The sequence below is a fragment of the Numida meleagris genome, chromosome 20 (assembly GCF_002078875.1).
Source record: "Numida meleagris isolate 19003 breed g44 Domestic line chromosome 20, NumMel1.0, whole genome shotgun sequence".
Lineage (NCBI taxonomy): Eukaryota > Metazoa > Chordata > Aves > Galliformes > Numididae > Numida > Numida meleagris.
Genome location: NC_034428.1, coordinates 6,178,109 through 6,199,114, shown reverse-complemented (window position 1 = coordinate 6,199,114; position 21,006 = coordinate 6,178,109). Strand labels below are relative to the sequence as shown.

Sequence of the window (21,006 nt, the reverse complement as noted above, 5' to 3'; positions counted from 1 at the left end):
TGCAGCGCACAGAGCTCCCATGGGCTGTCCTGTGTGTGGAGCTTGGTTTCCCACTTGGGAAATACACTTGGGAATGGGTTTTCCACTCTATGTGCTGTGCTCTGCCTGTTCATCTGCAGGTGCTGCTGCTGGCCAGGAGCATGCAGGGAGCACTGTGTGGGGCTGGTGGAGGGGGAGGGAGGACAGAGCCTTTGTAGGGACCTCTGCATGGGAAGACTGTCCTCCCCGTGCCGTCCTCTCGGCTGTCTCCTGCCTGTGCTATGGAGGAGTCATAGAACAGAGCCATAGAATCACTAAGGTTGGAAAAGGCAGCTAAGATCATCCAGCCCGACCCCTCCCACTGTGCCCACTGACCACGTCCCTCAGTGCCGCATCTCCACGTTCCTTGAACGCTTCCAGGGACGGGGACTCTCCCACCTCCTGCGCCAATGCATCGCCACTCTTTCGGAGAAGAAATTTCTCCTGCTGTCCAACCTGGAGGAAGGCCAACCAGATCCTGGATGGCAGGCGGTGCCGATGGACGGAGCGCATCGCTTGGGCACCGGCACCAGCCTCGCGCCGTCCTCCGGCCCCTTGGTTCAACCCGCTGACAGGGGCGCTTGGATGAGCGTGTCCTGAAAGAGGAAGCCCCTCTCTGCGGTGAGGTATTGAAGATGGAGTTTTCCCAAGGGTGGAAACATTTGCAGCTCGCTAAAAATACCCACTGCTAACAGCTGCCGTCTCCGACGTCGCTTTATCTGCGGCGTGGGGGCCTGCGGAGATGCGGGGTTCACATTTCTGGCGTGGCTGCGCGCTATCCCCCGAGGACACCAGTGCAGAGAGATGCTGCCTCAAACGCCGTCCTTGAGAGCCGCGAGAAACCAGTCAGCCTGCGAGCCCTGTGCCAGCTCCCTGCCAGGGATTTCGGGAATTCCTCTGTCAGTCCCGTGGGCTGGGAGCCCAGCTCGGAGCCCCCCGCTGCCAGGGCTGCCTGGGGGGCACCGTGCACCCCTCCACGGCTCAGCACAGACGAGCCTACAGCTGGCTCCTCTGAAGCTGTTCCCACTTGGGGCTGCCAACCAGAAGCAAATTTACAGCCTGTCAGTAAAAACAGTGAAAAACGGGAAGACTTGGCTGGCAGGTGAGCGCGCGGAGCCAAGCACGCGGCGGAGAGCATCCCTGCTCAGCCGTGTGCCCTGGGCTTTTGGTGGAGGGGGGTATGGAACAGCCTGGGACCCGCTCCTTGTGCGGTGCACTGGGCTCTGTGTGGAGGAGCCAGCAGGGCTGGAGGAGGGGGAGCAGCATCTCCCCAGCGTGTGGGTGCTCCAGCACAAGCCAGGTGCTGTTTGGTGCTCTGTCTTTGCAGGATGCTCCATCCCTGCTCGCTGTGCTGTTGTCTCAGGGCCAGCGAGGTGAAGTGTGTGCGCTGGGAGCATTGCAGAGCATCACTCCCGATGCCCTTGCTCCCAGTTGCTACTGCCAGAGCGGTGTTTCTCCTTTCCCAACTCGCTGTGTGTCCTCTGAAGCAGCTCGTCTGTAACCTGGCTGCCTGCACAGTGGGTCCCTGCACAGCGTGTCTCTGTGCTGTTGTCACCTCCCTGCAGCCACCCTGAGCTCTGAGGCTCCCTGCCTGGTTGCAGGTGGCCGGCTGGAGCCATGGGTGCTCGAAGCCCACCAGCACAGCTCCTCCAGGCACTGCTTTGGGCATCCGTCTGCAGCAGGCAGCTCCCAGTATTGCTTTGCAAGGCTTGGTCATGTAAGGGGCTCACCAGGTTAGCGTGCTGGCTTGCTGTAACACAGCGGGGTCTAATCTTGGTCTTCAGTTCTCCTTTGCTGGGCCCTGGTCTTGCTTCCATGCTCCCCTCCACCCGGCGTGCCTGTGCTCTGTGTGGCCCTGCCTTTACGAGCCAGGCACGGGGCTGTGCAGCACAGCTGCGCGTCAGTGCGTGGTGGTGGGGCTTTTGCTGGAGCTTTGGCTGTATTTGGAGATAATATCTTTCCCCCGTAAATGTTATTACCCTGTATACGTTCGGGTGGGGGGGAGGAGGGGTCACCATCTGTGTTTTCCAATAAAAGCAAATTAAAATTGAAGCCCATTAAGGACAGCTCGATTGGGATGCTGAGCAGGGCTCCGCAGCCTGCTGGGAATGAGTTGCTTCCAGCCTGTGCCACCATGCAGGGTGGCAGAACCTCATTTAGTGCCAGCGGTGCTGGGCGGTGGGACGGGGCTCGCTGCACACACCCGAGTTCGGGGTGGGGTGGCTGGGGACACTGCCTCGTGGGGAAGAGGAGCCAGTGCTGGTCAAAAACGGTGCCCAGGCTCATGCTGCTCCTCCTGGTCCCATCGGTGCTCATTGCATCGGATGATGAGGGTGCTTAGCGGGGAAGAAGGATGGATGTCACGCAAAAGCCCGGCACGTGCTACTTAACTGGTGCTGCTAGTCAGTCTCTGGGCTTTTTGGTGAACCTCTCACCTCCTGTGGTCACCCTGCTGCTGTTCCCAGGCACAAATACTTGAATAGGATAGAGATCATATGGGGCCTGGGGTGTTGTAGGGGAGCTGAGCTCTGGGTGCCTGGATGGGGCAGCCCTGCACCTGCAGCTTGTGCCAGCCAGCCTTGGGGCACGGAGCAGGGAGCAGGTTATGATGTTGTAAAGCTGCTCTTTCCCACAGGTGCTGCGGCCAGGACCCAGCCAGGACATCCACTGCTGCGCGCCAGTGGGAGGGAGCAGGGGCAGTGTCTGAGGGCTTGGTCAGGGCCAGGCCGCGTGGTGGCTGTGCCGTGCCACGAGCAGGACCGGGGCAATGGGTGGTGGAGGCTTCTAAGGGGCAGAATATCTGCACAAAGAGTTAGTGGGCATGGGGCCTCCAGCCCCAGAGCTCTGCGGCTCCTGGCAAGGAGGGAATGGCCTCACTGTCTCCTACCCTTCTGGGCTTGTCCTGTTGGGATGGACAAGACGGCATGGGCAAGGATGAGTCTTTGTTAACCCCCCCTGCAAGGTGCCCTGTAGACAATGGGGTTGGTGCGACTGCAGAGACCGAATCATTAGCGCTGACAGTAGCAATGGCTGTTAAATGTCTGCATCTGTGCCTTCTCTGTGTGGCTACTGCATTCCCAGGAGCAGCAGGAGGGCCTCTGCTCGCTGGCATTTAGCATCTGCATTGTCTCTGCTCGCAGCCTGCCCTCGGCTGAACTCAGACCACCTACAAACGCCGGCTCCTCCAGGAGAAGACGCTACCAGCGATGGCCGCAGTCCCTGGTGCTGCTGGAGCAGCTTTCTGGGAGATCCATTGTGGTTATCAGGTTTCTGCTGACTGCTGGGCCAAATGGTGGCAGGAAAGCAGGAGCACTGCGTGGGCAGTGATGGCTCTGGGCAGCCTGGCAGCCAGGCTGAGCGTGGTTATCTCCCACATCCAGCCAAACCTGCATCTTCAGCAGAGCCTGAAAGATCTCAAAATCTGAGTTGCTTGTGGAGCCCCAGCCCTTCTCAGTCTTCCCGGGTGCTGGAGCCAGGCCGTATTCCTCCTGTAAGGTGAGTGAGCTGGGCAGCCCTGCCTGCCTGGCAGCGTTACTTTGTATGGATGGGTTAATTAGAAAGCAAGATGTGCTTGGGTGACCGGCAAGAACTGGGCTTGTCCCCTCTTTTAGAGGGGTTTCCTGCTGGTTTTAAGCTTTCTGGCAGTGGAGCAGCCAGCACCATGCATGGCAGTGCCTGTGATGGCTGCTGCACGTGGGTCCCTTTGGATGATGGTGGCTGGAGAGGCACCTGGCTACAAGGCCTGGGAATACCCACAAAGCATCAGTCAGTCCTGGGTTTTGTCCCCTGGGGATGAATCCAGTTACACAGACACACAGACAGGGTGTGAGGGACCAGGGAGCTGGGAGAGAGACCTGTGTGGGAGTGGGGAAAGCACAGTTCAGCCCATGGTAATCCCTGTTATCCTGCTGGAAAAGGCAGGGGTGAGTTTGCAGTGGGGCTGCAGAATTGTGGTGTTGCATGCAGGGAGCCCTGCAGGTGTCTTCTCGTGGGATGCCAGCCCTGCCCGAGCATCACAAGCAGATGGGTGTGAGCATCCCAGTATGTACAGCTGAGCCCCATACTTTCCTCCTGCTGCTGCTGCCTATGGGGCTGGCTCCTGCTCCACAGGGGCACCAAAAAGTGGCAACACCTTTCCCTTGCCGGAGTTGTGCAGTATCTCTGGGGTTTCCCTTCTTGTCTGTCAGCCCCCAGGAGACTGAATGTGCTCTGGGTGATGAAGATGCTGCGCATTGCCTCTGTTTACGGATCTATCTATCAGGACCTTGTTTCTCAGGGAAAGGCATTGAAAAATGGAATACCTGCCTGCTCCTGTGTTCTCACACACTGGGACCGCCAGCACAGCCCGCTCCTGCAGCACGGTATGGCCGCCCTCGGGGTGGCCTTTGGGGCTCCAGGCACAAGGCAGGATGCGGGCAGTCCCCATCCCGGCTCAGTCATTGCTTCGTCTCGCTCCCTATCAATCACTCTCCCTCTTGGAGTTTAAGTGGATCCCTGAGTGAAGTATCCAAAATATCCTGTAGCCGCCGGCTCACAATGCAGCGTGCTGTTACCGCGCCAGCGGGTCGGCCGGGGGGGATTGGGTTTCAGTTTGTTCCGCTGGCCATCGGCCAGGCAAAGCAAAGCTCGGTGCTGCAGGGAAAGGCCACTGGGTTTGCTCAGCCCCTCTTAGCTCTTGCTGGCAAAAATATTATAATAAGGCTCCAGTAAAGCACAGGAGGCAGAGAGGGGCCTTTCAACTTCTGGAAGGATAAATAGATCTGCAGCAAGGGCTCTTTGGGGCGGGGGACAGACGGGTTTCTCATTAACCGCCCCTCCTGCGTAGGGATGCGGTGGCTGCGCGTGAGGCCGGGCTGGAATCGCTGTTTCAGGAGCACGTATGTCTGCACGGAGGAATTCGATGTTCTACTGAGCTGTAGCACGGAGCCCCGTCCAGCACCGGTGTCTGCCCTCTCTTCAGTGTCACTCCAGCGTGGGTTCATCTGATGAGGTGCATTATGCTGGGAGATGGTGACCAGGCAGTCTGACCTGTGTCTGCCTTGACGGGGGATATCTGCTGCCAGCTCCTTTGCTCCATCAGTGAGGCCCAGGCAACTTGTTGCCTTTGCACATTCAGCACTGACCGTGGCTAATATGATCCCGGGTCAGCCTCGAAGCTCGCACCCTGCGTTATTAGTAACTGGCGGGTGTCCTGCTCTGAGGGAGGGACTGACGTGAGAAGTGCAAGGGGAAAGGAAAAAGTTGTGGGTGGAAAAATGAGGGTGGAGGCTTCAAGCTATCTGTGGGGCTATTTATTTGTCCAGCTGTTTCTTTATCTGCAACGAGTTTGGAGCCTGCAAATGCGAAGGATTTACCAGGACTTCTGAGAAACCCAGGTCCAGATGGTCTAAATTGGTCGAAATTGGCAAAACTCCATGGAAGTTGTTTTTTCCGGACACAGGGAAGTGTGTCTGCAGCGTGCACACATCCTCTGTTAATCCCTTCCAGCCTCTCTGCCACCATCCCTTGCTCCTGTCACTCTCCAGTCTCCACTCTCTGGTGGCCCCAGTCACAGCCAGCACCCATTGCCATCCTTGCCCTCTGCTCACCAGTCTCAGATGGGAAAAGCTGGTGCAGCTGAAACCCCCACGCTCACTTCACTCATGGCTGAGCAGGGGGAAGGGCATCCAGAAGTGCAGGAGCCTCTCTTCCAGGTCAGTTGCACTGACCATGAGCATCCCAGAGGCTGTGGCCCGGTGACAGTGATGCATCTTTGCATGCAAAGTGCTCGAGCTGGAACCTGGAGCGTGGCAGAGGCTGCAGACCCTGAGCTGCTCTCGTAGCAGCAGTGCCTCTCCTGGCCGTGCCGGCAGCCGGCCCCAGCACTGGCAGAGAGCTGCTTATTGAAAGCATCTTCAAAGTGAAAAGGACAGGCACTTATCTCCTAACCGTCCCGTGGGGAGCAGTGTGGTTTCTGGTGGGAGGCAGGCCAGGGTTACGTCTGCTAGTTTCGAGCAGCTGTAGATTTATTTAGAATGCTGTGGGTAGCATGTGAATCTGCGGATAAACACACGGGAGGGAATAACACAAACAAAGATATTGAGAAAGAGCGTTTCACTGAGCTGCGGCTATCGGCAGCCACCAGAGGTGGGCTGGGGGCCAGGCTCCCAGCCCTGCCACTCCTGGGGGCTTAGCATTGCATTGTCACCATCACTGCCAAAGGGTTGCTGCTCTGTGCAGGATGCCAGGTGTCCCACGTCTGCTGCCAAACCTGGAGGATGGCACTGTGAAAGAGTCAGCCGCCAGATTTGCTGGTTGAAGCGGGGAGCTTCTCTCCACCGTGGTTTGCAGAGTGTTGGGTTTGGGGGGCTTGTCATGGCTCATGTGGGTGTTTCACCCCGTGTGCCGCTGATGTCTTGGGACCCAGAGGTCCTGCCCGCTGCTGCCTCTTGCTGTGGAGGTCTGAACTGATCAGAGTCTGGGAGAAAGGCAGAAGGAAGACACTGCAGATGAGAAGTACAGTGGTTCATTGGACATCTGTCCTGGTTTTGTCTGCTGAAGTGCGTGCTCCCTTTGTATAGCAATAAGCAACTTCTCAAGGATGAGACAGTGAGCTTCTTTGGAGAGTTATATGACCTCTTCAGGCTTACACGGAGAGTATGAGATGCTTTTGTCCGGGCATACAGGCAAGGTAGCTCTGTGGCAGGAGCATATTTATGGGGTTGCCCCGTCCCTGGAAGTGCCCAAGCTCAGGTTGGATGGAGCCCTGGGCAGCTTGACCTGGTGGGGGACAGCCAGCCCACTACAGGGTTTGGGGCTGGGTGTGTTTTAAGGTCCGTTCCAACCCCAGTCATGGTGTGATTCTGTGATTGTTTAGGCAGTAAGGCCTTGTAGTGTGTTTTCAGGGCAAGCATCAATGAAGGAGCAAATGCGCCCCTACCCTTGAAATCCAGCCTGGCTTCACATGCACATTCGCAGACAGTGCGGCTAACGAGGTTTGCTCTGATTCGTGGAGATCAGTTATTCACGATTTTATGGAATTCAGGCAACTACTGCCAAATGCTAACATGTCAACTGATCTCCACATGCTTTCTGGACTTTGGCCAGGACAGCGATTTGCTAGAAAAGATGTGCAGAAAGTCACACAAAGGGATGTTACAGCTGTGTGCAGTGGGGACTGCAGTCTTGGGTCCACCCTACATAAAGAAGGACGAACAGGAGCCCCAAAGAAAGGGTTTTAGGCTGAAAGAATACGGACTCTCAGTTACTCTGGTTACCTTGGGGAAGGCTGGGAGATGATTCATTTGCCACCCTTGAGCAGCACAAGAGGGGAAAGGAGGTTTTGGATAACAGAGTCTGAAAGTAAAAGGAAATCTAATAACTGGCAGCTGAGCAGCATAAATTCAGTTTTGAAGTAAGGGAAGGTATTTTTTTATGAGAAGATAATTGACCTTTAGAAAAATCTGCTTGAAACCTGCAGTTTTCTGCTCCTTGTTATCGTGTCAAAATGGGATGTCCTTGAGGCAGCTCGGGTAGATGTGTCGCTCCATTGAGACAGAATCATGGAGTCATTAAGGTTGGAAAAGACGTCTAAAATCATCCAGTCCAACCCCAACCCATCCCACCGTGCCCACTGCCCACGTCCTGCAGTGCCACATCTCCACATTGGACACCTCCAAGGATGGTGAATCCACCACCTCCCTGGGCAGCTGTGCCAATGCATCACCGCTCTTTCTGAGAAGAAATTGTTCCTAATACTCCACGTGAACCTCCCGTAGAGCAGCATAAGGCCACGTGCAACTCTTCAGTGGAGGATGTGGAGCAATGGTGAGGGCTGTGGACAACGTGCGCTTCAGCACTGAGCTGGGCACGTGTCCATTGCACTGTGGAAGAAAATGCAAAATGCTTCCAAAAACTGTTTGTATTTGGGGAATTACGCTATTTCAGAGCGTGTCTTCTTCTACATGATAGTCGCTGTCATTGATAGTTAAGATAAATCGACGTATTTAGTGTTGTTTTTTTTTAAAGTAGTGCAGCTCCTAGCTAGCACTGGGTGAAAAATGTTGTTTTCCTTCTAGATCAAAGTGCCACTGGTGTTCTAATGAAAAAGCTAGATACTTTGATAAAATAAACACTGTTATTAAGCTATGTAAACAAACGCTCAGTTTAAAAAGAAATTTCATAAATCTGAATGACAACATTTTTGGACTAGCTGTTTTTCCAGAACTCTTCTTAGTGGGAAAAAATTTGAAAAGAACTATTTTTGCTTTTTACTTTTGGAATAAAACCAAATTTTGAAATGCTGGTTTCCTGTGAACTGGAAACCGCTGGCTCTAAGCAGGAGTAAGTAACAACCCGCAGTCTGAAAATGATTTACGGCCAGAAGTAGGTGCAAGGAGCATATCTATGCTGAGGCACTTTTTGGCTTACTAATGGGAAAAGGGAGTTTACGTGGACTGAATAAAAGTCATTTTGCCATCTCTGCATCCAGCCTTATCTCTTTAAGCGATGGATCTGCACAGTGCTAATCTTTTCTTCCTTCATTTTTGTTCGAAGGAGTGAAAGTGGAGAAGGTGGAGATGCTTTTTGGGAATTTGTGGCAGGATGCTTGGGTTTGTAGTGGTCAGGAGCAGGACACAGTTACAGCCAGGAACTCTCCATCCTTGCTCTAGCCCTGGGAAGAGGCACTGTGTTGGGTCTGTAGGCTGGTGACTGGAGACCTTGACTATACTGGGGCTGTTTGTTGGATCTTTAGGCTGGTGACTGGAGATCTTGACTGTAGTGGGGCTGTCTGTTGGGTCTGTAGGCTGGTGACTGGACATCATGACTATTTCAGGGCTGTCTTTTGTGTCTGTAGGTTGGTGATTGGAGATCTTGATAACATCTGGCCTGTCTGTTGTGTCTGTAGGCTAATGGCTGGAGACTTTGACTATATTGGGGCTGTCTTTTGGGTCTGTAGGCTGGTGGTCGGAAATCCTGACTATACTGGGGCTATCTGTTGGATCTGTAGGCTGGTGACTGGAGATCTTCACTATCAGTGCTCTCCTGGTGACCGAACTGGTGCGGGGTGGGTGTACACCTTGTACATAAGGTGTTTTTTCTTGAGAGCTGCAGAGCCCTAAAAAGGGACTCTTTCCTTGCCTGTTCTGTAGTAATTGGGAGGGCAGGGAAATTGAAGCTGTAAGATGGATTTCATGTTTGTGTCTTGCTCGTGCATGCAGTGTGACCTTCCTAAAGCCATCCTCTGCCGCTGTTCAGTGCTGATTAGTGATAGCAGCACCTGACCTATTTCTGCCCAAATTGCCTGGAAAATTGGCTTTAATGTTGGTTTAATTTTTAAGTGTGGCAAGTCCTTGAAGTGCTTTTCCTTCCTACCCGCTGCTGCATGGCCGAGGATGCTGCTTACGATGCAGAAGGCTGAGAAAAAGTGTCCCACTTTTGCAAATGTAATTGGAAGGTGATGGACTGACTCCTTGCCTCCTCTTCCTCCTGCAGAGACGCTGATGGACTCCACGACGGCCACGGCAGAGCTGGGCTGGATGGTGCATCCTCCCTCAGGGGTGAGTTATCTTCTTGCTTTATGGGAGCTGGGTGCCCGATCTGGGGTCTGTGACTGCAAGCAAACATTCGTGGGGAAGTCACCTGCTGAAGCAAAGTACTTTGACTGAATGAAAAGATGTGGTGGGAAGAGTATAAAAATGGTGTCTCTGCACCCATGGAAAAGGCCTGTGTCTCACCAGGTTTGCATGGGACATCGGGGTGCTTCCGAGCTCCCTCCCCCCTCTGCCTGCAGTAGCCGGGAGCAGCTTGGGGCCACAGTGCCCGCCACCCCCAGACTGCTCCCTGCATGCCAGCAGTTAGTGCTGGGGTGGAGACAGGGCTGGCAGGGTGCCCTCGCAGTGCCCTGAGCCAAGCCATGCCTGCTGGTCTAATGTCACGCTCGCCCTCATGTTATGTGGCCAAAACCAGCCTGGCCTAAGCCCAGAGACTCTGCTTTTCCCCTTTCCCCTTTCCTTTTTTCCTTTTCCCCTTTCCCATTTAGCTTTTCCTCTTTCACTTGTCTGCTTTCCCTTCTTACCTTTTTCTCTTTCCCTTTTACCTTTTCCCATTTCCCCATTCCTTTTCCCATTTCCCCTTTCTTTTTCCCCTTTCCCTTTTCCCCTTTTCCTCTTCCCTTTTCCTTTCTTCCTTTCCCATCCCCCTTTCCCTTCCCCCCTTTCCCTATCCCATTTCCCTTTGCCCATCTCCTTTTCCCCTTTCCCTTTTCTCTATCCCCTTTTCCTCTTCCTCTTTCCCTTTTCCCCTTTCCCATTTTCCCTTCCCATTTTCCTCCCCCCCTTCCCCCTTTTCACATTTCCCCTTCCCCATCCCCTTTTCCCCTTTCCCTTTTCCCTATCCTCTTTCCCCTTTTCCCTTTCCAGTTTCCCCTTTCCTTTTTTCCTTATCCCCTTTTCATTTGCCCCTTTTCCTCTCCCCATTTCCCTTCTGCCTTTCCCTTTCCCATTTCCCGTTTCCCTTTTCTCCTTTCCACTTTCCTTTTTTCCCCTTCTTTCTTTCTCTCTTCTTTCTGTTTCCCTTCTTTCTTTCCCTTCTTTCTTTCCCTTCTTTCTTCCCCTTCTCCCCTGCACCCAGCCCCACCAAAGCACCAGGAGGGCCGGATGAAGACATTCCTCTAGGCCTCACCCTGGACCTGACAGCAAGCCCGCTCCCCAAGCCAGCCTGGCAGAAGAAAAGAAATGTCTGAGCAAAGCCTCTGTTGAGGAGATTAAACCCTGCAGGAGCAGCCTCCTCCGCCTGCTCAGAACTGGGATGCGGGGGCTCGGGCACCAGGCCCCCATCACCATGATAAAGCTCCGCGCCCGCCCCGCCAGCACCGGCCTGGCCGCCGAGGGGGGATGACAGGCACACAATGGGCAGGAGCAGAGGTCAAGTCTTTTTCTCTCCTCGCCCAGCCTTTCTTGTTTGCAGTTTTTCCATATGTAAAGCACGCCTTGCTCCCGGCTCGCCAGCCCCGCAGTAATGAGGCCTGGGCCTGCTGGAAGCCGTCTCTCCGTATTATTGTGCTGCCTTCTTCTTTTGAGTTCCCGGCATGTTAATTAGAGAGCGAGGAGAAAGGGAGAGGCTTCTAATTAAGCGTTGAGGAAGAACAGGGGCTGATGCACGGGAGTGACTTTCACTCCCAGCTGAGAGAAGGGAGCAGGGCGTTGGAGGGCATGGGCAGCCCCAGCTCGTGGGGCAGGTGGATGGGTCCTGGTGACCAACACACTGCTTTGGGGTGAGCTGCTGGCATCAGGAGTGGTCAGGGCAAGGCAGAGCCATGTCAGAGGCAGGGCAGGGGAAGAAACTGATTTCTTATGTCTTGTCCGTGATTCCTCCCTAAAAAATGGGGAACTCCTGCTTTTTTTTCCCCACTAGCACAGCAAATTTATTTATGGAAAACAAAGCAAATGCTCCCCCTGCATTCTGTGAGGATGCTTTCCTCCGCTCCTTGCAATGGTAGCAGATTTGCAGCCACAGCCCATCAGAAATGGTTGGAGCTGTTTGGGGATCTTCTCTGACAGCCTTCTGTTCAGCTGTTAGCCTTGATGTGCAAAGAGCAATCTGTCTCTCATCTCGGGAGCCTCCCTCTGCAGCCCTGAGCGCAGGGATGTGGTGACAGCAGGGTTGCACTGCAGACAAGTCCTGCACCCAAGGCAGGATTGTGCTCTGCACGTTGGATTTCATGTCCGTGGGAAGCAGCTTGGCTTCCACTTGAGCAGATTTATGAACAAGCTCATGAAGAGCCATTCCAGCTGGCTGGATACCCTGGTAGTTCCCTTCATGGGAGGCCTCCATAAGCTTCCCCAGAGCTGCCCTCCTCTATCCTCTCCCTGCTGGAGGCTGGAGTGGAGGGAAGCCCAAAGGGCAATGGGGCAGGGGAATCCCACATATTTGCTCTCCTCTTGCTCCATTGGCAGTTGGCATCACCCAAACCTAAGGCAGAAAACAATATTCATAGAATCATGGAATGGTTGGGTTGGAGGAGACCTTAAAGCCCACCCAGTTCTAAGCCCTGCCGTGGGCTGGCTGCTCCCCACCAGCTCAGGCTGCCCAGGGCCCATCCATGGCCTTGGGCACCTCCAGGGATGGGGCACCCACGCTTCTCTGGGCAGCAGTGCCAGGGCTTCACTGCCCTCTGAGTAGAGAATTTCCTCCTAATATTTATCCTGAATCTCCTCTCCTATAGTTTAAAACCGCATCGCCTTGTCCTGTCACTATCAGACAGTGTAAAAAGTTGATCTCCCTCCTGTTTATATGCTTGCTTTAAGTAGTGGAGGGTGTTGATGAGGTCTGCCCAGAGCCTTCTCCTCCCCAGGCTGAACACCCCCAGCTCCTTCAGCCTTTCTTCATAGAAGAGGTGCTCCAACCTCTGAGCATCTTTCTGTTCCTTCGCTTTCCTCCTCCCAAGGTATCCAGCAGCGTATTGTCCTCAACCACAGACATCCTGGTGGATCCCAGTGGGCATATCCCATCTCTGACCTGCTCTGAAGTGTGTCCCCACCCCACAAAGGGCGGAGACAGCAACGAGTTGAGGGATTGGACAAAAGGGCAGAGAGCTGAACAGGGCCAGTGTGCAGAGAGCGCAGGTACGGGCAGCGTTGTAGCTGCCCTGAGCTCTGTGGAGGCTCCTCCGGAGCTGGGCTGAGCTTCGCACGTTAAGGTTGGAAAAGACCTTCAATATCCTCAAGTTCAACCCCAGCCTGTCCCCACCATGCCCACTGACCATGTCCCTCAGTGCCACATGCAGCCTTTTCTCGAACACCTCCAGGGAGGGTGACTTCCCCACTCCCCTGGGCAGCCTGTTCCAAGCATTACCACTGCTTCTTACCATTACCCCGTCCTGCTGGCAGGCTGCTGTCCTGCCGCCCTGCAGAGGGGCTTGGCTGTCCCACTGGCACCCCGCACCTTGCATGGCACTCAGGTTGCAGCCTGGAAGGAGGTTTTACGGTCACGTTATAAAGCAGGGTCTGTCTGCTACGCTTGTAACCGTAGTGGCACCGGGGGGAATACATCTGCTGAAGGCATCGTGTTACTTAGCCGCGAGGCTCTGCAGCTAAGAGGAGGCCTCTGCAGGACGGTGTAGCCGACGGGCGAGAGCCCCTGCTAAAGACATTACTGCTGCAGATGGAGTGCGTGGCCCTGCCGTGCCCTGCCACACCCGGACCACGTGCGGGGAGGTTTTGCCATAAAGCCACCGGGGTGCAATGTGGGTCAAACCCCTCTGGAGACACGTAGGGGTGGGGTGATGTGATGGTACGGTGTGGCACAGCTTCTGCTGGGACAGCGTGCCCGCTGGGGACCGGGAAGAGGCAGAGCAGGTGGGGACCCTGTGTTTAATCCTGTGAACGTCAGTTCGGCCCCACTGACTTTTTGTGTCCTGTCTGCAGTGGGAAGAGGTGAGTGGATACGATGAGAACATGAACACCATCCGCACCTACCAGGTGTGCAACGTCTTTGAATCCAGCCAGAACAACTGGCTGCGGACCAAGTACATCCGGAGGAGAGGCGCACACCGCATCCACGTGGAGATGAAATTCTCCGTTCGGGACTGCAGCAGCATCCCCAACGTCCCAGGCTCCTGTAAGGAGACTTTTAATCTCTATTACTACGAATCAGACTTTGACTCTGCCACCAAGACTTTTCCTAACTGGATGGAAAACCCTTGGATGAAGGTAGATACAATTGCTGCCGACGAGAGCTTCTCGCAGGTGGACCTCGGTGGGCGGGTGATGAAGATTAACACCGAGGTGCGCAGTTTTGGGCCTGTCTCCAAAAACGGTTTCTACCTGGCCTTCCAGGACTATGGGGGCTGCATGTCCTTGATTGCGGTCCGTGTCTTCTACCGCAAGTGTCCCCGTGTGATCCAGAACGGGGCGGTCTTCCAGGAAACCCTCTCGGGAGCGGAGAGCACGTCTCTGGTGGCAGCCCGGGGGACGTGCATCGCCAACGCGGAGGAGGTGGATGTGCCAATCAAGCTGTACTGCAATGGGGATGGCGAGTGGCTGGTGCCCATCGGCCGGTGCATGTGCAGGCCCGGCTACGAGTCGGTGGAGAACGGCACCGTCTGCAGAGGTAACCCCTTCTCCTTGCTTCACCTGCTCGTCTCGCTGCTGTGCCGGTGTCGTTGCTTTGAGGCCGTGTTCAGCAGGCTGGGAGGGACGTCTCAAGGGAGCTGGGTTCACCTCTCCATTGGTGAGGCTCTGCCTTAGCGCTGGGTCTGCAGAGTCCAGAGGTGCTGTGCAGTCCCTGCTGCCGTTTGTGCTCCCCAGGAGGGACACGTTTTCAGCTGCTGAGCTGTGCCTCTGCTCTGCAGCCACCTCCCAGGATTCTGGGGCTGGGATGGAACTGGGGAGCAAGTGCAGAGAGTCTGGAAGAGAGGGAGTTTCCCCCTTGGTTGCACAGAAGAAGGTTTGCTTATCTGTGTAGTGTGCTGGGTGGATGTGCTCAGAGGTGCTGAGGCTGTGGAGAAAGAAGTGGGGAAGTGGAAGAGCTGCAGAACGGGACAAAAAGAGCAAAGCAGAGTAAACTGCAGCATTTGGCAAACTGATTCTTCCCTCCCTGTCCCAGCTGAACGTCAGAATCCCATTACAGTTTTGATAGCATCAACACACTGTGCAGAGCTGGAATTTCTCTGAGATCAATTATAGATACGACAGTAGGCAATGCAGAACTGTGCAGGGAAGGAGCTGCTTCTCTTCTGCGTCTCTCTCTGCTAGCTGCAGGAAGGGGTGGCTGGGCAGCACCAAGCAAACCATCTTGAGAAAGGAAAAGGTTGTCCTGGGGTTCTCCTGCAGGACCAGGCTCAGAGTGCTCTCTCTGAACCCCATGGGCTCAGTGGGGTGCCTCGGTGCTGAGGGATGCCCTGGGGCCCTAGCAGGAGAAGCTGAAGCAGGGTATTTCACAGGGGCAAGGAGTGGGGGAGGACTAAAGGGGAAGCCTGAGGAGGACATGAGAAGAAATTTCAAAATCTGAAAGCGGTGTAGGAGTTACGTGTTGAGGCCAAAGGAGGAGAAGTGAAGCCCTTCGTAGAGATCATTCCCTTACTACATGGCTTCTCCTTGGAGTGCTCCCTTGGAGGGGCGAGCACCAGCCTGCTCACGTGTCCAGCTGCAGGTCCTGATGCATGCAGGGACATTTGATATCCTTGCTTGAAGCTGCTGCTTACTGGGGCACCATGTGGCTCTTCTCTCCCCATCAGTGGTGACCAAGGGTCCTCCAGCTGCAGCGGGGCCAGGGCTGCTGAGAGTACTGCTGCAGCGCAGCATGCAAAGGGAGCCTGGCTAATCCCAGCTGGATGTTTTACTACGCCCAAGTGGAGCATTTGTAGCAACACAGGGAAGCCAAAATGCTTCATGTCAGCTTTTCCATCTTGAGTTTTTTGGTGTTTGTTTTTTTTTTTTTTTTCACTCCAGCCCTGCACAATGCTTTGCTCTGATACAGCTTCATTTTCTCAACTTGTGCTGCTTCCCTGGTCCCAGTGCCAGCCCAGCCAAGGGTCGGTCCCTTCGAGTGCCCGTTGCAGAGCCCAGTTCTGTCAGCCAGAAGGGAAGGGGGCCGAGGTGGAGGGAGTGAGCAGAAGGGCTGGCTCTCCTCTTTGTCTGTGCAGCAGCAGGATTTTGGGAGGTCCGGTACCTCGGCAGCTGTTTCTGCAGCCGGTGCTGGCGCGCACGCAGCCCCACGCTCCCCGCCGTCATCAATCACGCGGTGGCCGGCAGCACACCGTCTCCGTGGGGCAGCTCTGGCTGCAGGGTTGGATGGGCCCGAGGCTCTGCCGGAGTGGAAGGATTCCTCTGGTTCCTATGGGGCACGCGAGGGACGGGAGAGCGACCACGCAGGGATGGTGCATCCCCTCTGCTCTTAGAGGGGATAGGGAGGGGGCTCATCATTCTGGCTGGGTTAAAAGCACCCTGGGGAGGGACCTGCGGGCTGCAGCCCTGCATCGCTGCCTCGCTGCCGTCACACCCCTGCCTGGTACCAGTCCCTGCTTCATGGGCAGTGTGTGAGCCTCCCGGCTTGGGGGACTTGCTCATACATATGGCTGGCAGGTTTTTTTCGTGTTTTGAGGGGTGGGAGGAAATCTGGGCCCTTTTCCAGAAGCAAAACAAAAGCAAATCCAAACTGGCTCTCGGCGTGAAGTGCTCTCGCAAGGCTTGGTAGCCCAAACGGGACGTGGCAAGGATGGCCCACGGGTGCTGCCCTGCCTGTGGGTCTCGGTGCACCCCAAGCAATGGGCAGCCCGGCCCCTCGGCTCAGCTGCGAGCACTGGGAGGAGTTGCTCATTTTCTCTGCTGGGCTTTTCATCTGGCTAATACAGCGCAAGCCTGCTCACGGCAGCGCACACAAGGGATATTTATGGAGGAAGTTCATGCATCTAACAGCTTAAGCTCCTTTAAGCTTGCAGCCCCAGCACAAAAGGATTTGGGGGCAGTTAACAATTCTGTGTGGTTAAGAGATTTTCATTTTGCCGGGCCCTGCTCGCCAGTCCCGCAGGGCTCTGCACTTCGCATTGCTCCTCGGCCGCGCGCTGCCTGCCCCGCTCCTTCCCGCTGCGCTGCCGGGGGCCCCGCACCGCCCAGCCCCGTCCTCCTGCTCCCATGCTTCACCTTCTCCTGCTCTCTGCCTGCATCTTTTTTTCTCCATCCCCCTGTTCTTTGTCTGGCTGCCTCCCCCCTTCTCCCCCGCCCGTCCCTCCCAAGCAGCATATTAAGCGCATTTCTGTCTCTGCCTCCTTTATTCATTGGCTCTGCTCTGCAACAGAGGAGGCAGAGCCATTGTGCTCCTTGCTCTCTCTCTTTAGCTGGACGGCAGTCGAACGCTGCCTTTGCCTGCTCGGGGATGGCAGCTGCCGGCTGCTGAACTCTGCTTCCATCTCCAGCTTCTCCTCCAGCTTCAATGGACTTCTGGTGCAGTGGGCAGTCTCTTCTCTATTGCGTTCATGTAACACTGAGCACGAGGAGCCCTGGTCTTGCCAGTGGTTCTGTCTTGCGGAAGATGGTGGTGATGTAAGAGACCCATAGCATCGTCTCTTAGGGTCACAGATGTTTCTGAGGAGGAGAGGAGCTAGAGCAGTAGTGAGGTGCTTTACTTCTGCACCTTCCCTGGTGTGGAGAGCTGGGATGGAGGCTGTTGATGTCCTCACCCAGCTCTAGCACCCAGCCTGTCCAGCTCCACCAACCCCACAGCCCGGCTCCACCGCCCCAGCACCGACTGAGGCTCAGTCCAGCTCTAAAGGCAGGAGCGTGGCCTTTGGGATTACTGCTGTAGCTGGTGCATGGAGCATCCATCCCTGTCGGAGGCTGCAAAAGATGAGCTGGGTTGGTTCTTGTAGGTATGAGGCCTTCGTGTGGACTTCATGAAGGGTGTGTTCCCGCTGTGTTACGGTCACGTCCCATACGGACGCGGTGTTTTGAAGATAAGCAGCTATTTATGGCTCCATGCCTGCTTTGGTTCTGGGCCTCCACAGATAATGCTGGACCCAGACAATAAATTGTAAGGCCCTAGGGTTAATTAAGTTCTTACAGGAAGCATTCCTCGTTGAGCTAGAGCAGATACAGCCAATTGTGATATAAATGTTTCCAGAGAAGGAGAATTATCTTAAATACTTCCAGTGGTCTTCCTGCCGCCTTACCTGCCCCTTGCTGCCTGGCACTTGGACCGCAGTGAGCTGTGTCCAGCGGGGCCTCCATTCCCATTCTTGGTTTCCGTGTGGCCATTTAAGAGCAATCCTTGACCCTCCGCCCTTTTTGTGCTAAGAGCTTTTTGGCTCTTCCCAGCCCTTCACAGTCCTTCACCCTTCCAGTTGTCAGAGCTGCCTTCCCATAGATCCGTGCAGTTGAGTGCTGGAGGGGGTGGCACCTCACTCCCTGACATTTCTCCATGCCATCTTCACGTTAACCATTTCGGCAATGATTTTTGGCTGTGTGCTTTAGCTCAGCTGGTTGTTGGGGCAGGACCTCATCCTTTGCAGCAGGACTTTGAGCAGAGAACCTCTGTGGCCTGCATCCTTTTCCCAGGAGGCATGATCTGACATGTGTTTGCACTGAAATGCACGTGGCTTGCTTGTGCCCATCCAGATTGCTGCGTGTCAGTAACCCATCATCTTCGGTACGTACCACACTACAACTTCCATGTCATCAGCTAACTTTATTAGCAACACTTTGCGCTCTCTCCTGGGTCACTGATAAAAATGTTAAACAGCCCAGAGCTGTGAATCAAACCTGTTGGCTCTAGTAGAAACAGACCTGCTCTCTGTACGTTCCCTGCTTAGATCTCAGACCGCAGTGGCATCAGCCAGCCAAGTTTTAATGCGTTGAATATGTGCCGCGGTGTCTGCGGACCCTCTAATTTCTGAATCAAAATATCATGCGTTCCCAAGGGAAATGCTCTTCAGAAGTTTGGGTGCGTTGCATTAACACTGTTACCTCTCCCCACCAATCTTGTAATTGCATCGAAAACCATATGAGGCTAATTTGCCTTAATCTGTTTTCCATAAATACACATAGATTGGCACCGCTGTTGCTGCGTTCCCTTAATCCTTCGCTGACCGAATCCCATCGCTGGCACATCGTTATTTGACTGGTACCCGTGTTGCAGTGGCAGTCCTAAAATAGGCCAAACTGCCTCATTTAACAAACTGCTTTTTCCTACATCTCTTAAACATTGCCCTATTTCACGGCATATGGAAAGTGAACATTAACTGTCCCCCGGTTCCTCAGCCAACTCTTCATAAACTCGTAGGTAGATGCTGTCCTGACACACTGATTTAACAATGTTTAACTTTAGTAGCTGCTATTTAACATCTTGAGTTACTGCTGGAATGGAAAGTATTTCACCATCCTCCTATAAGATGATTACATCACCTGGCTTCTTCCCAAGTACAAAACAGGAATTTGTCTGCCTTTTCTACAAGGTTGTTGACAATTTGAATGCTCCCAGCCCGCAGTGGCTCTATGTCATTGTGGATACTGCTCTTTGGGCTTCTCTCTCTCCTCCCTTTCCATCTGCAAAGCAGGAATCTGGTGTCTTTCTTTCCACTGCTTTGATTCTTCTCCCTCCTTGCTGACCACTCCATGTTGTGAATCCAGTCAGGGCTATGGTGGGGATTGTAACTGCTCTATATTAACCACACCAAGCCTGTTTGGTGCACCGTGCGTCAGAGGCAATGCCAGACTGTGCTCTGTATGTTCCTCGATTTCATTTGGGGTTCTGGAGTTTGGAGTTGAGCTGGAGGAGCCAAGAGGGCACGGGGTTGTCAGACAGATGGGGCTGAGGCTTTAGTTTCCTGGTGGTCCAGAGCCTCAGGAGATGCTGACCTGGCAAGAAGGTTCCCAGGTGGTCCAAGAAGGGGCAGTGGCACCTCTCAGGCCGTGAGGCTCCTCTCACTGTCATTTGTGCTGAGGAATTGTTAGAAGAAGGGGTGGGTATCTGAGGTTCAGTGTTGGAAGAAGGAACGGGGAGTTCTTGGATCTGGTGTTGGAAGAAGGGATGGGTAGTTCTCAGGTCCAGTGTTGGAAGGAAGGTTGGATTGTTCTCAGGTCCAGTGTGGGAAGAAGAGATGGGTTTTTGAGGTCCAGTGCTGGAGGAAGGGATGGGTAGTTCTCAGGTCCAGTGTTGGAAGAGAAGGAATGGGTATCTCAGGTCCAGCAAAACCCTCTGGGAACTGTCCCCAGGGTTCTCAGGAAGACGAGGTGGAGTTGTGCAGTGCACTCATCTCCCTTAGCTTGTGCTTCCCCCTGTCTGTGCCTGCATGACCCATGCTTGTGCTCCTCAAATGATGCAAGAGTAAGGTCCCATTGGACACCTCCATGTGCACAGACTGCGCCCAGGGGCTGGAGCCCTGTTGTAACACAGGGGTTTTCATGGAGCTCACATCTGTGCAGATGAGAAAATTTCCCCTGACTTATTTTTGCACATGAAGCAGCATTTTGGATCAAATACTGCATTCCTCTTCTTGCTACACCCATGTGAGCTGGGAATAACCGCACTGACTCCTCCAGAGAGCCGAATTTCTTCCTGCTTTTCCTCACTTGCCCTCATAGGCCTCCTATTTTTATTTTTATTTTTCTGAGAAAACGGGTAAACATTAATAGGAACTGGAATAAATAGCTGGGATTCTGGCCCAGGCTTCCAGGATTTAACTCATTGTTACCATACAATGAGTGGAAGGTGCTTCAACCAGTAGTTTTTAGCTTGAATGGAGGAGCTGAGAGATCTGAGGGGGGCAAAGAGGGCTTTTCCCTGGGTTCAGAAGTGTGATGAATCTTTGTGGGGAAAGCAGAGAATATTCTTTCTTGTCTGTAACATAGGGAAGATTGGGAAAAAAAATGCTGCTGTTGAGCGCAGTGTTTTTCATTTGAGAATGTTCTGAGTTGGGCCAAACCCAAGGGATTATTTTTAACTTTTAATTTTGGGAAATACCCTCAGACATTCTCCCTGGACAGAGAGCCACTTATTTAAAGTTGATATGATGTCAGATGGGCACTCTATACGAGAACAGTTATTTTACTTTAGCTACACAAGGTAAAAAACGTACAGAAAATTTAATCTAGAAGCCATGATTAGCTTAATTAGCTCCAGGGAAACTCTTTATTGTTCCCCATATGCCTTAGAAACATAGTATATCACTGGAAAGTATGCATAAAAGTCCCCATAAAGGTTAGGAAATGGAATCAAAGTGTTTCATAGCTAACACGATTGCTGTGTTTATGTAGCCTAAACTTCAAACGACGTGAAATTAGTTTTGGCCGAGCGAAATGCACGCTTTTGCACGCTGTGCTTTTTGAAGGAGACCTGGGTTTCGGTGACACCGACCAGCAGTGCTCCGTCCTTGTGTGAGTGGGAGTTATGATTTAAGCACCATCAGGACTGAGCGGCGTGAAGGACGCCGTGCAAACAAGGAGAAGAGCTGTGAGCGCAGTCCAGTGCCTCTGAGCCGTCCCCGCATCGCCTTCGTTTGTTGACATTTGGGGA

General features: G+C 53.9%; 1 protein-coding gene across 4 annotated transcripts in view; it reads left to right on the top strand.

The window, feature by feature from the left end:
• Window positions 1-21,006, top strand: part of EPHB2 (EPH receptor B2) — a 107,946-nt gene that overhangs the window by 21,934 nt on the left and 65,006 nt on the right. For all 4 annotated transcript variants that reach the window (XM_021417388.1, XM_021417386.1, XM_021417387.1 and 1 more), the window contains exons 2-3: window positions 9,493-9,557; window positions 13,425-14,109. In XM_021417388.1, the coding sequence (XP_021273063.1) occupies window positions 9,493-9,557; window positions 13,425-14,109 (750 nt within the window). The remainder of the gene's footprint in view (window positions 1-9,492; window positions 9,558-13,424; window positions 14,110-21,006) is intronic.